This window comes from Scomber scombrus, chromosome 23 (assembly GCF_963691925.1).
Source record: "Scomber scombrus chromosome 23, fScoSco1.1, whole genome shotgun sequence".
In the NCBI taxonomy this organism is placed as follows: Eukaryota; Metazoa; Chordata; class Actinopteri; order Scombriformes; family Scombridae; genus Scomber; species Scomber scombrus.
The window spans coordinates 6,921,276-6,936,275 of NC_084992.1; the positions used below are offsets into that span (position 1 = coordinate 6,921,276).

Genomic DNA, 15,000 nt, shown 5'->3' on the forward strand with positions numbered 1-15,000 from the left:
ACACACACACACACACAAAGGACGAGGACGTATATCTGTGACAGGATTTATGATGGGGCGAGAGATATTGGGAGACAGGAAACAGACAGAGAGAGAGACGGCGGAGGAGGTGGTGCAGACTAAGAGTCCGCCCACATCGGTGGACAATAAAGTTGTTTCTATTCTGAACCAAAAACTTAAAAAAAATACCAGAGTAAGATTAAAAGCTACAAAACCAGAAAACGTGACATGCTGGCCAGAGTTACTCCTTCAAACTGTATAAATGATCGTTCTGATGTTATTTTTAGGTTATTGTATAAGAAGTGTTTATTCCTGATGTATCCATGTACTTTATGTATAAGGGCCCGACCCAGTACTGGATGTTCTTGGGGCAGATGCTGATAATAGGGAGTAAAACGATTGCATTATTGATATATCGGCCAATAATCTTATGACTATAAATACATTTTTTGCAGCGATCCCTCAAATGTGAATATCAAACACTTGTGACAAAGATATGTAATGTAAGTGTGATAGTTTAACAGTAAAGTTAATTGTATAAAGTGCACTGAGACAGTAGATTATAAATTAATATAAATGAAAAAACACATTAATACAACAGCTCTACTATTAAGAAGCTTATATGTTTTCAGTTTTTGTTAACATAGTCATGAAGGTGATAATTCTACTTTATGTTTATTATTAAGGTGGTATTGGGTGATGGTTGTGGTGTAATGGATTGCATTAGATTACACAGGTGTTCCTAATAAAGTGCTCGGTGAGTGTAAATGAGCCATAAGTGATGTGAATGCATTTGTCCTCTTCATGTCCCTTTTGTTTTGTTCAGAGCTGCAACGATCAGTCGATTAATGGATTAGGTGTCAATTACTTTAAGTTGTAATTCACCCATTTTGATCATTGATTCATTGGTTGCAGACATGCTTTCAAATGCTCCAGTGTGAATATTTTCTGGTTTCTTTACTCCTCTATGACTGATTATCTTTGGGTTGTGGACCAAAAACAAGACATTTGATGATGTCATCTTGGCCTTTGAGAAACATTTATCGACACTTTTCATCATTTTCTGACATTTTATGGCTCAAACAACCGATCGATTCATCAGGAGAATAATCGACAGGTTCAACAGCAGTGAAATTAATGGCTAGCTGCAGCCCTGGTGCTTGTTTATGTACATCTACTTCCTGTTTTACGTTTGTTATACCTCTCTCCAGGTCTGTTTGTTTCTGTGGTTGAAATGGTATGTCTTTATTGTTGCAATGAATAATTGATCACACAACAAAAGACATATATATATGAATAAATAATCAATAAATAACTGTAAAAGTCTTACGAACAAAGGAGGAAAATGTATAATGTAAAAATGTGAAAACTGAAAAATAAAAAGTTAGAAACAAGTCAATACGACGGCCGTCTGGGCGCCAAAAATATACAAAAAACCACAAACACTCTCCAGCCTAGAAAAGAGGTAGAATGATGGAAAGGGACCAAATATGAAGAGGAAAACCAAAGAACAGAGACGAGTATGAATCTCAAGATGACGGAGAGTTGAAACAGAAATCCCCCCCCCAAAAATAGAGTAGAGGAGGAAGAAAAACAACAACAACAACAACAACGAAAAACAAAAGCAGGAGAAATGGATCAGCGGCTGATGGAGAGATAAAAAGAAAGGAGGGAGAGAAAGATGAAAGATTTCAGCTAAAGAGGGTTGACCCGTCTCTCTACCCCACGTATTGACCGCGCCAGGCTTTGATAAACTACGCGGTGTGTGTGTGTGTGTGTGTGTGTGTGTGTGACAGTTTTAATGTGTGTGTGTGTGTGTGTGTGTGTGTGACCTCTGCACGTTCAGAGCTAAATCAATCTGTCAAACGTGTTAGCGAGTCCGTGCTTATTCACCGCCATGCCTGTTTGTGTGTGTGTGTGTGTGTGTGTGTGTGTGTGTGTGTATATGTGTGTGACCGACCCTGACCGGCCATCAGAGCCAATGACGGAGTATTGATCAAGGCTCCGTTGCCATAGAAACGGCCATTTGGGAGGACAGGCGAGGGTGCGTGTGTGTCAAAGTGGGAAGACTTACTTCAAGGTGGCTCATCAGATCATTGGGTCTCTCTCTCTTGTATGTGTGTGTGTGTGTGTGTGTGTGTGTGTGTGTGTGCGCGTGCGTGTCTGTGTGTGTGCGTGAAATGTCAGCTTTATGTTTTCCATTCGTGGCATGTTTTTGTGTTCTCGGCCAATTAAAAGGTCATCAAATAACAAAAATACAACACAGCAGCAAACATTTGGAAAAGCCGCCGTGCGTCTCATTTTAATTAACATCGATAAATTCCTTACATCGGTAATTACGACACATTATTATAATTAATATAAACAAACAACAGCAGATTGTTCTTAAAGCTCTCTCTGCGTTACAGTTTCCTTTTCGTGAACCACTGAGTCAGATTTTGATTTACGCCACAAAACGGGAAGAAGAAGCTGTCTGTGCTATCATTTACTTTGTGAGATTTATTTATTTATCTTAATTTTATTTTGTTACGTTTTATTTTATTGATGTATTTTACCGTGGAATCATAGATCAATCAAGATAAGATCAGACTTTATTGATCCCTGTGGGGGGATTTCTAGGTGTTACAGCAGCTGTGTGAAGACATCTACATACAATTCAACTAAAAAAGGTTATAAAATGTGTAATAAAAAACATAATATAATATAAAATAGAATAGAAATTGTGTCTTTATGAGAGTTTTTGTGTTACACATTTGAGGTCATGTTGTCTTGTACTTTATAACAGTGGAGCGCAGCAGTTAATTTCACTTTGTGTGATATACATATTGAAAAATGTTCTTATTAATGTCTTAATATTGATTTCAACCCCACCATTAAGCTCTAATTTTGACTGATAGTCCGCACAGTTTTTAACATCCTGCATCATTTTTAATACAAACGTCCAGTGTTAGCAGAGATGGATGATTAGAGATGGTGGTGGTGGTGGTGTGGGTTTTAGGGGAGTGGACTTGGCCCCGTTTACTCTAGGTCGTGATTTTCAAATTTTCAAATGGCATCAACAGTTTATGCGACTCTGTAAACTGGAATGAGCTAAAACCGTGAAACTTGGCCCCAATAACGGGGAAATGATGTTCATGTGCTTCCTAAGAAATATGAGCCCAATCGGCCAAATGGTGGCGCTTTTAATTAAGGCACAAGAAATGCATTTTTTGGAAAGGCCATGTCGCTCACACCTTAAGTCTGATTGTTTTGAAATGTCACACACACAAGTCTAGCTCATTGTGCTCTACAAAATAAAAGCCATAAAAGTCAACAGTCGCAGGGAGCGAATGTAAGCTGGCAGATATATGGCGGAGATGGTGGTTTGGGTTTGTAGGGGTGTGGACGTGGCATTGCATGTTCCCTTGTTTTTACTTTGTTTGACATGGGTGGCATGTTCAGTTTAGCTTTTTTCTGCAAGTAAGCAGTAAAGCATGTGCCATGAGATGGGCTCCATGCTTCTAGGCAATCAGGAGAAACGTGCAAAGACGACCACAGCCGTCAAAAAAGGTCTGTGTGAAACGAAAATGTGGTGCAGTGCAAACTCTGCCGGGTAAAACTAGCACATCACAAGTCTAAAACAAGTATGCAAAGTCATTTAAAAGCTCATTTAGACAAGCATTGTTTCAATAAAGAACATGACTTAGAAATAAGAAGGTAGAGTTGTGAATGGGTCTCTCTCTCTCTCTCTCTCTTTCCGAGGAGGTCTTGGGAATCTTCGAAGACTGGTTGAATAATTCCCAGTGAATATCAAATAGTAATTTAGCTCGAAATGCCCGTCCTTAATTCAGACTGACAATCAGAAGCACTCAGGCCACCTTTACACTAGTGTGTCAGCACCATCAGACTATTTTAAAGTAGAAAAATGTCAAACATTTTCTGAGATTTGCTGCTATTATTGATGATGTGTGATAGTAAATTCATAATGTTTGCAATTTTTTTGACAGTTGGTTGACTAAAACAGGCAATTTGACACCACATGCATCACCAGGAGCTATAAGAGAGTGTTGCAGACATTTTCACAGTTTTTAGACATCTTAAAGGCCAATTTATGAATTTCTTTAGTTGAGAAATAATCAGTATATTAATCGCTAATGAAAACAGTCCTACATCTAATGAATTGTTTTACTTTAAAACTAAATCTCATCAAGGAGGAGCTGGAATCTGATTTTCCGACCAGATCCGACAAGAAGTGACGCTGTTGTCTCTGCTTGCTTTGCTTGTGACAGTCTGAATGTGGCTTCATCGTATAAGGTCAGAGGTCAGTGGCCAACCTGTCCTGTAATGGTTTCACTTTAGACGAATGTGTTCAGGTGAAGCGATGAAAGCCGGAGAAGGACAAACAGATTTGTTTCTATTTAAAGGGTTTGAATGCAAGTCAAGGTTAAGGGTTAAAAAATGAATGTAGGTCAGTGGACAGGCTGTGCTCGTGTGTGTGTGTGTGTGTGTGTGTGTGTGCTTGTGTGTGTGTGTATACGAGGGTCTGACTTATCTAACATTCAGGGACACATTTCAGACTAAAGACCAGTTAATTGGGGACAGCTTGTCCAATAAGGGACAAAAGCCGTGTCCCCAATTGGGAAAACGCTAATTTTTGGGGTCAGTTGTTAAAGTTAGGGTGAGTCAAGTAGTTTTATAGTTGGTGTAAGTCTCCAGGAAGTGAATGAAAGTCTATGTAATGTCCCCAAAAGTGACCTAAGTAAATGTGTGTGTGTGTGTGTGTGTGTGTGTAGCATGTGTAAGAGTAAATGTACTTTCCTCTTTTTTGTATGTAAAAGCTTCTACGTTCATCATGTGTGTTTGATGTGTGTGTGTGTGTGTGTGTGTGTGTGTGTGTGTGTGTGTGTGCGTGACCTGCTCTTTGTTCCTGTGCTCGGTGCAGTAAGGAGAGTGGACCGTTGACGAGGATTAATGCCCAACATATGGCAACCCTACGGGACACACACTCACACACTCACACACACACACACACACACACACACTCAGTCTCTCTCTCACTCACACACACACACACACACACACACACACACACTGCAGTCATTACTCTGAACAAAGAACTGTAAGGCTAATGAGAAGGCGATATCATGTGTCCTTTGCACACACACACACACACACGCGCACACACGGCATGGATTCACGTGGATACACGTACACACCTTAATGTTGCTTATACATGGCTGGATGCAGATGAACACACACATATACACACACACCTGGTACTGTAACATGCATCCATTGTGTATGTGTGGAAGTTGAAAGGTAGCAGGACTTTTGTTGATGGAAAGGCTTTAAGGTCTGAATGCAAACACCTGTGTGTGTGCGCATGTCTCTTTCTCTGTGTGTGTGTGTGTGTGTGTGTATGTGTGTGTGTGTGTGTGTGTGTGTGTGTGTGTGTGTGTGTGTTAAAGAGTGAGAGAATAGTGTGTTGATTGTATGAGTGTATGTGTGGTTCAAAGAGAAAGAGAGGTGAAGCAGAGTTCAGAGGAAAAGTGAAGGTTCATGTTTTCCCTTTCTTCATGCTCCTCTGCTTCTCTCTCTTGTAGTGTGTGTGTGTGTGTGTGTGTGTGTGTGTGTGTGTGTGTGTGTGTGTGTGTGTGTAGGCGTGTGTGTCTTTTTCTCACGTACAGGATCACACCCCAAAACATTTTCAGACATTTTCTCTCCACATCTTTTTACACACTCTCTCCCTCTCTCTCTCTCTCTCCCTCTCTCTCTCCCTCCTCTTCCTACCACTCCCAGTGGGATCTGACCGACATACTCACATGTTCCTGAAAACCTCAGCATCCACTCTATTCTGTATTAGTGTTATTGGATAAGTGATTAAAGGGGGGGATGTATCATGCGCATTTACAGGTCTATATTTTTAAACTGGGCCTTTACTGGAATTTCGATTAGATTTTATATGAACTGACTAAACTGGCATTTATCATTATGAGATGTCTAAGTGTCTCATGTGGAGGCTTTGACACTGACACGGCCGGTTGCTGCTGTCCATCCTGCTGGATGCCAACGAGCTAGAGGAGGTAGACTGACCCAGGCTAACGGCGCAGATTTCACCGATAACCCAGATAAATCTGATTTAGGAGCGGTTTTTTTTCAGCTGTTGAACCAGAAACACCCCTGCTACACACAGCACCCTAACACAAGATGAAAAGTTAAACTAAATGGTTGTTGTGAGAAATAAAAACACAATGTTTCAATCAGCTGTCAAACTGTGGAGCCGCTACACTCTTATTCACGGTCCCCCATTATTTTCCACTGTCGCTGAGTCACCTAGTGGTAAAGTTAGGTATTACCAGTCCAGTTTATGGCTTAATATCAAACTGGTTTTAATGTTTTTGTTCGGCATGATTTACAGTTCAAAAAAACGTATCTTATACGAACCCTTTACGAAATCCCTCAGTTCAGCCTCTGTCTCCAACAGGCCGTTTTTAGCTTCTGTCTCTTTAAGAGCTTTCTCCCACTGAACCCACTCTGTTCTGATTGGTTAGCTTTAGGAAGCTGCAGCTACTTTTTATTGTTCTTTACCCAAAATGTCAACTTCTCAAATACATCGGTACATATTTGAGTCAAAAACCAATCTGAAAAATGCGAGTGAGCAATGCAAAGAACATGCAAAAAACGTACATTGGCACATCTGCAAAGTAGAAAACAATGTTCAAAGCAGACCTGACTTTTGTGTATGTATGTTTAACATGGGCATCCAACATCATACAAGTATATAAATGATAGAAAACCACAAAAAAGCATGATGAGTGCCCTTTAATGCTTCTCTTTCTAAAAAAAAAAAAGTCTTAAATATGCACCTAATGGCTACATGTGATATCATGCTATACATTAAGGCTAAAGCTACAGCAGACGATCCATGAAGAAGATCTGAAATTAAAGAAACAGCGTTACTTTTGTATTACAATATTACGTACACAGCACTATAGATTTCGGCTAACGTAACACTATTTCGGGTAGCTGGGGTGTTAAATCCAATAAAGATACATTTTATGGTGATAATAATGCTAATAATAGACCTTGGCCTTCTATTCTATTTTCTTTTCTATTCTATTCTTTTCCAATCTCACTCGTCTTGTACAGCTTTTAGCTTTTGGTCCACTTTCTCTCTTTCTCTCTCTCTCTCTCTCTCTCTCTCTCTCTCTCTCTCTCTCTCTCTCTCTCTCTCTCTCGCTCTCTCTCTCTCTCACTCTAGGTGTAAATGACTTTGGACGGCCATCTGTTACTTAGCCACCCTGCAGAGAGTTGGCCTGCATGCGCACCTCCTGAGTGAATGTGTGTGTGTGTACCTTTTATGTTTAGTGTGCAGTTACTGTATTCTTGTGTTTGAGTGATTATTTATGCCTACGTGCACATGCATAATACAGTAGGTTATGTATTTGTGCATGTGTGACAGAAATAGAGAGAGAGAGAGAGCGATAGAGAGAGAGAGAGATACGTATGTTTGTGTGTGTTGTAGATGTGTATTCAGGCTCACTTACAAATGTAGAACATGTTTTATTGGGCTTGTGTTTGTGGGAGATGATGTTTTACATCTCATGTTGTTAGCGTCTTTAGCCTCGGTCAAAGCCCCATTGGATATTTTAATCTAGGCTGATTGACATAATTAAAAACTAACCTAAAATGTCTCTTTTTTTGTCCTGACCAACAGTCGACAACCCAACGATTTTCATACAAGACTAAAGAAACTAGAAACCAATCACATTTGAGAAGCTGGGATCAGAGAATTTGTACTTTTTCCCCTATAAAAATCCATCAAAATAGTTGGCAATTAATCGACTTATCAATGCAGTTACATTTTAAACTCATCCTTTGGCAACTTCCTAAAAATCTGCACATATACACGATACATACATACGAATATATATTGTACTGATTGTTAGTATTAGAGACTAAGAAAGGAATAAAACAAGGAGTTTTTAGCAGGACTGGAGCCAAGATTTAAGACATCTTAAAGGTCATTAGGGGAGATTCAACCTATCAACACCTAAAGATTGAAATGTAAATATGTAATGATTTCATATTGTATTTATTGAGTTAGTTATTCAATTATATTTCTCAATGATTCTCCTTATATGTTCGCTTCACTCCAAATAGGAACTTCATAGGATGTAATTTGTGAATGGTATGGATGAAACTCTGGTGGAGAAATACTGAATCATTATTATATTTGTCCTATGTTTAGTTTAAGAATACTGGAATCAGCCTTAAAAATACCAAACAAGTGCACATTTATAATTGAATGTAAGCTCCCACTAGGTTGCTAAAGCCCCTCAAATTTCCAGGAAAATGACTCTGATCTCAGTGCCATTAATGGTAGCTGCAACCCAGGATGTTAGAGGCCTTTTACTGAGAATAATACAGCATGTACAGCTCGAAAACAACCAGTACAGCCTGTTACTGGAAATATCTGGACATTCAGACTATTATTACTAGTGTTATCTTTGTTTTACTGCATTTGACTATCATGATGATCCATTAAATGCATCATAAACACGTGTTTCCATGTCTTGCATCAGTATTCTTCTCATGTCCAAGCTGAACAAAGTGATAAATATCGAGCTCTGTCTGTTTTTAAAGTGGGGGATATTTTAAGATGTGGCAACTCCTGCTGTTCCTGCTGGTTTTAGTACTTGGAGGTGTGAAAATGTCACAGAGTAAAGACGGTTTCATGCTCGTCACGTCATTTACCCAGAGACACCGACTATAAAAACGACCCTCTGCACAAGCCAATCAGATTTCAGCCTCCTGATTGTTGGACTGTCTTGAAATCAGCCAATCAGGCTTTAATTTCACTCTCTTTCCTCCAGTATGGCGGCCAGTGAAAGTACTCCGAAGCGACTGTGCGCTGTGTGTTGTCAGTTTGTGATTCGATTACGTCCGAGCGACCTGCTGTCTCTGCTGGAACATCCAGCTGTCAGCTTTGACTGCCGAAGTGATACTCAAACCAACGGTGCAGCCAGACAGTTTTCATTTCTGAGCCATCGGAGGATAATAGACCGAAAAACAAGCTTTAAGTATGAAATTTAAAGAAACGAAAGAAGAAAACTAGCAGCAGGTGATTTAAGAAAACTTCAGCAAAAGTAAAAACTTTAATTCACTTTAAGTTCAGCACACTTTAATGATACTTTACTATGACTTTTATTATAAATGTTTAGTGTATGTTGTATTTGAAAGACTAGAAATGGGTCGGTGTTATAAGCAAATGCTTCAGCCTTAACCTTTCCGGTCGGAAACTGCTTTATTTATTTATTTCTTTTTCTTTTTGGTTTGTCACCATTTCTAAAGGAGATGAAGAAAACAAGGACCCTTGATTATTTACTTTATTTATACATGTGTATTTGAGTTTAATGACTGAAATAAACTAAACTATGATAATCATACGTTATCAGAAAAGTCCAAAATCCTACTAATTTGGAACAATGGGTAAATACTGTTATTGGTATCAGCTGTTTCTCAGTTAATCGAGTAGTACATTGACTCCTTTTTATAATATATCAGCCTTTTTTTTGTTTTTATAAAGTCCACCTTCACTCAAAAATATGTTTTTTCAGTTGGATGTTTGAGCTTCTCTTTGCAGAATGATGTGTGTAAAGAGTTTGTTTTCACCTTAAAGTTTAAAGTTACTACTAAAGTTTAAAGTACCTACGAGCATCATTTATTGTATCACAGTTACACTGCAATGTGGGGACCTGAAGCCTCTTTTGAACATGCAGCATGTCCTTCTAAGAAACTTTTACGAGTCGAGTGGAGTTTTTTTTTTTGTGGGAAAACCAAGTCAGATACAAATTATTAGCCAAAGCAGTCTTAAAGGATCTCCTCCATGTCTGGAGGGGATCTTTAAGTAAATGCAATAAACTTGAAATACAAAATGAAAAAAAAAGAAAAGTCAGTCAAATCACAAACATGTAAGGCAATTACACCTTCAAGATTTGAGATATGCATACATAAAAAATCAACATGACTCCATTTCCTGCGCACCTGTCTGCCAGATGTATGTCCGGATGATATTTAATCTGTTTACATGTTTAAAAATGTTTATATTTGGCCAGTTTTATACGTTCTCCGTCAGGAAGTTTGGAGTTTACAGTTCAAAAACATCACTTAGGGAATTTGTCGTGTTTTTTGTTTACATCTTAACCCTTACATACTGTTCACATTCTGGCATTTCACAATATTCCCTTCATAATTAGTCTCTATATATCATTTCTGAACCACAAATCATTCATGAATACCTCATCAGTCATGAATAAATTGGTAATTAATCTTTCATGACGCTTTCAGAGTGCAGAGAGAGTTCATTCTTTAGTTTTCAGGGTTTTTGTTGATGGAGAAAAAACATTTACACTCACACTATATATCGGTCCAATGTTACATAGCACAGGAGAACACAATTATTTCAATGTATTATATTAAAGGTGTATTTTTGAATGTTGGTTTGGGATTTTTTTTAAATAAATGTGGGTCAAACTCAATTAAAATGTGTATCAGCTGCACTAAAATGTTTTTAAAAAGTTGAAATATTTCCATTGTAGTGTATTCTGGGTCACTTTATGGAAAAGTCATCACATTTCTGGCTAAAAGAAAAGTTTTGAAGGTGTGTTTTCGTCTCTCAAATGTAAAACTGGGTCAAATTAGACCTTGAACGGTATATAAAGGGTTAAAAATGAGAAATTGGTTAACTAAAAGTTAAAAAAGTCATGCACATGTCCAAAATGCTCCTGCTCCCTTTTTAAAAGTTGTTATACTTGTGCTGCCTAATGTCTACCCAGAAGTCTCGCTTACAGTCTTTAGCCTGTAAACTACATAATAGATATTAATACTTCAGACCTACCCAGGAGTGTAAATGCACAATTAAAAGTAAACAATTAACATAACAAATTAACTCATTTGAATGATATAAAACATGATAAATATACATTGAGATACATTAAATACAGCATGGAAATGAAAACGAGTGCAGCTGACACGTATTTCTGTGTCACAGTAATTAATCTCGTTTCCTTTTTCTTTCTCCCCCTGCAGCTCTCGTCCGGGCCGTCCTCCGAAGCGTTGTGCTGGTGCAGGGCTCCAGGAAAGCCCCAGGCTGCTGCACCCGGGCCTCCCCGGCCTGCTGTCCCCCAACCTGCTGTCACACACTGGTAAGAGAGAGAAAGAGAGAAAGAGAAAGAGAAAGAGAAAGAGAGAGAGAGAGAGAGAGAGAGAGAAAGAGAGAGATGGTGAAAATGTGTGAAAGCCAAGTAATTTCTCTTTTAGTCAGTTTTCTTTCAACTCCTTCTTTTCATTCTCTGCATGGATTCATTGATTCACTAGTTTATCTAAATGGGGCAGCACATATTAATAGGCTACACAGTGCTGCTATCCTGTCATTTATCAAAATGTCAACTTTTCGTGAGCAAGACAACGTGATGCACTTTTCAGATAAACCGGCTGTCTTTTGGAATGGTTTATATAGGTTAAGAAGCAGGAGAATGTCCTCAGCTCCTAATTTGGGGATGCATGGTGAAGGACATCTAGTTTGACCTAATTTTCTGCCCCTCTCCTTGTTACTCAGGTTGGGTTTCTTTAAGGATAAGTCAACAGAAGCAACACAATCCTGTCAGCAAGTGCTCTAAAATTGACATATTTATGTTCAAGTGACAAAAGCCTCTTGCAGCCATAGTAATTATACAACAGGAGCAAAGCAGGAAATCAGGTGATGTTATTGTAGCGCAGCAGAGTCGGTGTAGGGAAGGAGGTCTGGGTCGATGGGTCAACAAAACATTGACTCAACATGGTTTGTTTCATGTTTCCAGACGTCTTCCTAACGTAAACCATGTGGCTTTTTTGTGCCCAAACCTAACCAAACTTTAACCAAAGCACTGTCACGTGATGATAAAACATTTTACTTTTCAAAGGTAATTTGTAACAGACTCATGATGTCATCCTGCTAAATGGGGGCACCAGATAGAAAAAGCACCATATTCTGTCATTAATGGTGCATTCCATTTGTACTCGGAAATACTCCGAAATTGCAACTGGAGCCTCTGAAGTCAAATATTTCCAGCTTGGGAGGTCGGAAGAACCTCACCAGCTTCAACCTCAAACTCCAAGATTGTAGCTCTATTCGTCAACAGTGTGAAAGTTGTACTAATATCCTGTTTATTAGGACTTATCTGTCTTATTTCATGTGTCTCATTAAATCAGTCGTACACACAATACCGTGAAACTTCAACTTGTGGATGTTGCTAAGATGTTTGTACGCGCAAAATACAGCGAAATGCGATTTTATCTAATCACCTAGCATTGGCTATCAATGGCTAACAATGGCTAGAACTGATTATCTGACTTCTTGAACTGAAACACTTAAAACTCGGGTGTGACGTCATTCCCAGCTCCTACTACCAACTTCCTGAGGTAAATGTAACACAGCATTAATCTAGAGGACTTGTCGGACACGTGAATATTATTAACTATTTATTTTACCTCTAAAGACCATTGGGGAGGAATCATTGCAATCAGTTAAAACAAGGTCTGAGATATGGCCTTTGAGCAGCTGTAGTAGTGGTGGTAAAGAAATCTAATTTTAAAGCCTTTTTTTCTGGTTATTCCAAATGTAAGCTGCATTATGAGAGAACGACATGTTCCCTATTTCATTTCTGGATCAACGACCTATTCTGTGATCGGATACCAATATCATGTGACTTCAGGCATATGCACATCTCTACATGTTAATATATTTAAGTCATGAGATATAAGGAGTGGATCTAGTCAAAATGCTTTCAATTGTCACATTGCAGTTGTTACTTAAGCTGTTATTGTCGTGTCCAATCACTTCATTCCTAAAAGACTTTAAACTTTAATATTAGCTTAGATGTTAAGTATAGCTTTTTTTTAGGCTCTGGAGAAATTTTACAAAAACTGAACCTGTCAGATTTAAAACTTGATAATAAAATGGATTATTTTAAGTAGGTCAGAGTTGTGCTGTGAAAAGTTTTGTACATGCGCCTTTAATAGTGGTTTAATTATGATAATAATAATAATCGTTGCAGTACCGATTTTGGCCACTAAGACACATTGGCAGCACTCATTCATTCAACCTTTAATTCTCATCAAATTCTCATTCAAACTCTTCCCTTTTCCTTCCTTCCCTCTCATTTTCTTTTACTCTCCTCCTTTTCCATCAATCTTATGCATCCTTTCATCCTGCATGCCTTACCTTTTCAATCTCTCCCACTTCTTCTCATCCCTCGTTCTTTTCTATGCAGATACTTCCATTCCATTCTTCCTTCCTTTTTCTTCTCACCTGTTTTCATCACTCCTCTTCTATCTTCCCATCCCTTCCCTCGCTTTCTTTTCTTTCACCTTATCTGCCCTCCTTTCCTCCTTCCCTCACTCATCCCTCTGTACTCTTCTCCTCTCCATCCATCTCTCCGTCCTCTTTCAACCATCAGCAAAAGAGCTTTTTAAAAAAAGATGTTTTTCTTTTAAGCTCACAAAGTGAAAATTAAGAGAGAGAGAGAGAGAGAGAGAGAGAGAGAGAGAGAGAGAAAGAAGTGAGAGAGAAAGATAGAGGGGAAAAATGGAGAGAAGAAAGGAGGGATGTCGCCAGAGGAGATGATGAAACCTAAAAACGCCTGCCAGAAAGAGAGTGAGAGAGAGAGAGTTGCAGAGAAAAATATGGTGGGAAGGAGAGAAAAGACAGATTGTTTAGGGGTTGACAACAAACGAGTGGAAGGAGGGAAGGAAGGATGAAAACTAGAGAGATAGACAGAGGTAGAGGATGAATAAACTGAAGAGAGAGAAAAGGTGTCATATAGGGAAAAAGAAGAAGAGAAAAAGACCTGCAGAGAAAGAGAAAAGAGAGGGTGAACGAGTGCAGACTGCATGGTGGTGTGATGAATGACACGTCTCTGGGGTCCCACTCCTCCATCTGTCCATCCCTCCCTCCTCTCTCCCTCCCTCCCTCCCTCCCTGCCTCCATCTTTTCTTCCCTCCTTCTTCCTCGACTCATCTCCCTATTTTCTGCGTTCGGCAATCGCTTCCTTCGTCACCTACATCCCTCCTTCCTTCCATTCTTCCCCTCCTCATTCTCTCTCTTTTCTCTCCCCTCCTTTATTTCTTTCTCCATTTATCCTCCTCTTTTTTCATCCCTCCGTTCTGTGCTGTCATTCAGTCCTTCCTCCTTCCTTCCCTCCTTATTCTGTGTCCTCTCTTTATATCCCTCTATCCTACTTATTTCCTTCCCTCTTTTCTTCACTCCTTCTTTCTCAACTCATCTCCCTCCCTCTCTTTCTACACCCTTTCTTCCTCCCCCTTTTGTCCTTTATTTCCTCCTTCTTCTATCATTCCTTGCCTTATTCTCTTCTTTATCTCCTTCATATTTCTCCTCCTTCTCTTTTTTCTTTCTTCTCTTCTTCCTCTTTCTTTTTTCTCAACTTTCTCTCCTCCTTTTCCCTCTGTTCTCCTTTAACTCATCTTCTTCCCTCTTTTATGCTCTCTTTCCTGCACCTGCACTTCGTTCCCTCTTTTCTATCCATCTTTTCCTTCCTCTCCTTCTTTTATTTCCTCTTTCTCCCTCTATCCCTCCATCAAACCTCCTCCTTTCTTCCCTCCCTTTCTCCTTCCTCCCATTCCTCCCTCTCGTCCCATTTCTAATATTTCACCTTCCACACTTTTCCTCCTCTTTCTTCCTCCCTTCTTTCCTTCTTCCCTTTCTTCTTGCTCATTCATCTCTAACATCTCACCTTCGACACTCCCTGCCTTTCATCCCTCTTTTCCCCCCCCCGTCTCCTTCTCCTTTAATTTGTTCTGCACTGGCCACCCCTCCTTCTTTGCTCTCTATCCCTCCTCATTCCTTTCTTTTTCTCCTTTCTTCCCTCGATTTTCCCTTTTCTTCCTCTCTCTCATTTTATAACTTCTCACCTGCCACCTTGCTCTCATTTCTTCCTTTCTTTTCTCCGTCTACACTCCCTC

The 15,000-nt window shown here is 39.3% G+C and overlaps 1 protein-coding gene across 1 annotated transcript in view; it reads left to right on the forward strand.

The window, feature by feature from the left end:
* LOC134005916 (dachshund homolog 2-like) overlaps positions 1–15,000 on the forward strand; it is a 109,665-nt gene that overhangs the window by 50,977 nt on the left and 43,688 nt on the right. The window contains exon 2 of the mRNA XM_062444952.1: positions 11,071–11,186. Coding sequence (XP_062300936.1) covers positions 11,071–11,186 — 116 coding nt within the window. The remainder of the gene's footprint in view (positions 1–11,070; positions 11,187–15,000) is intronic.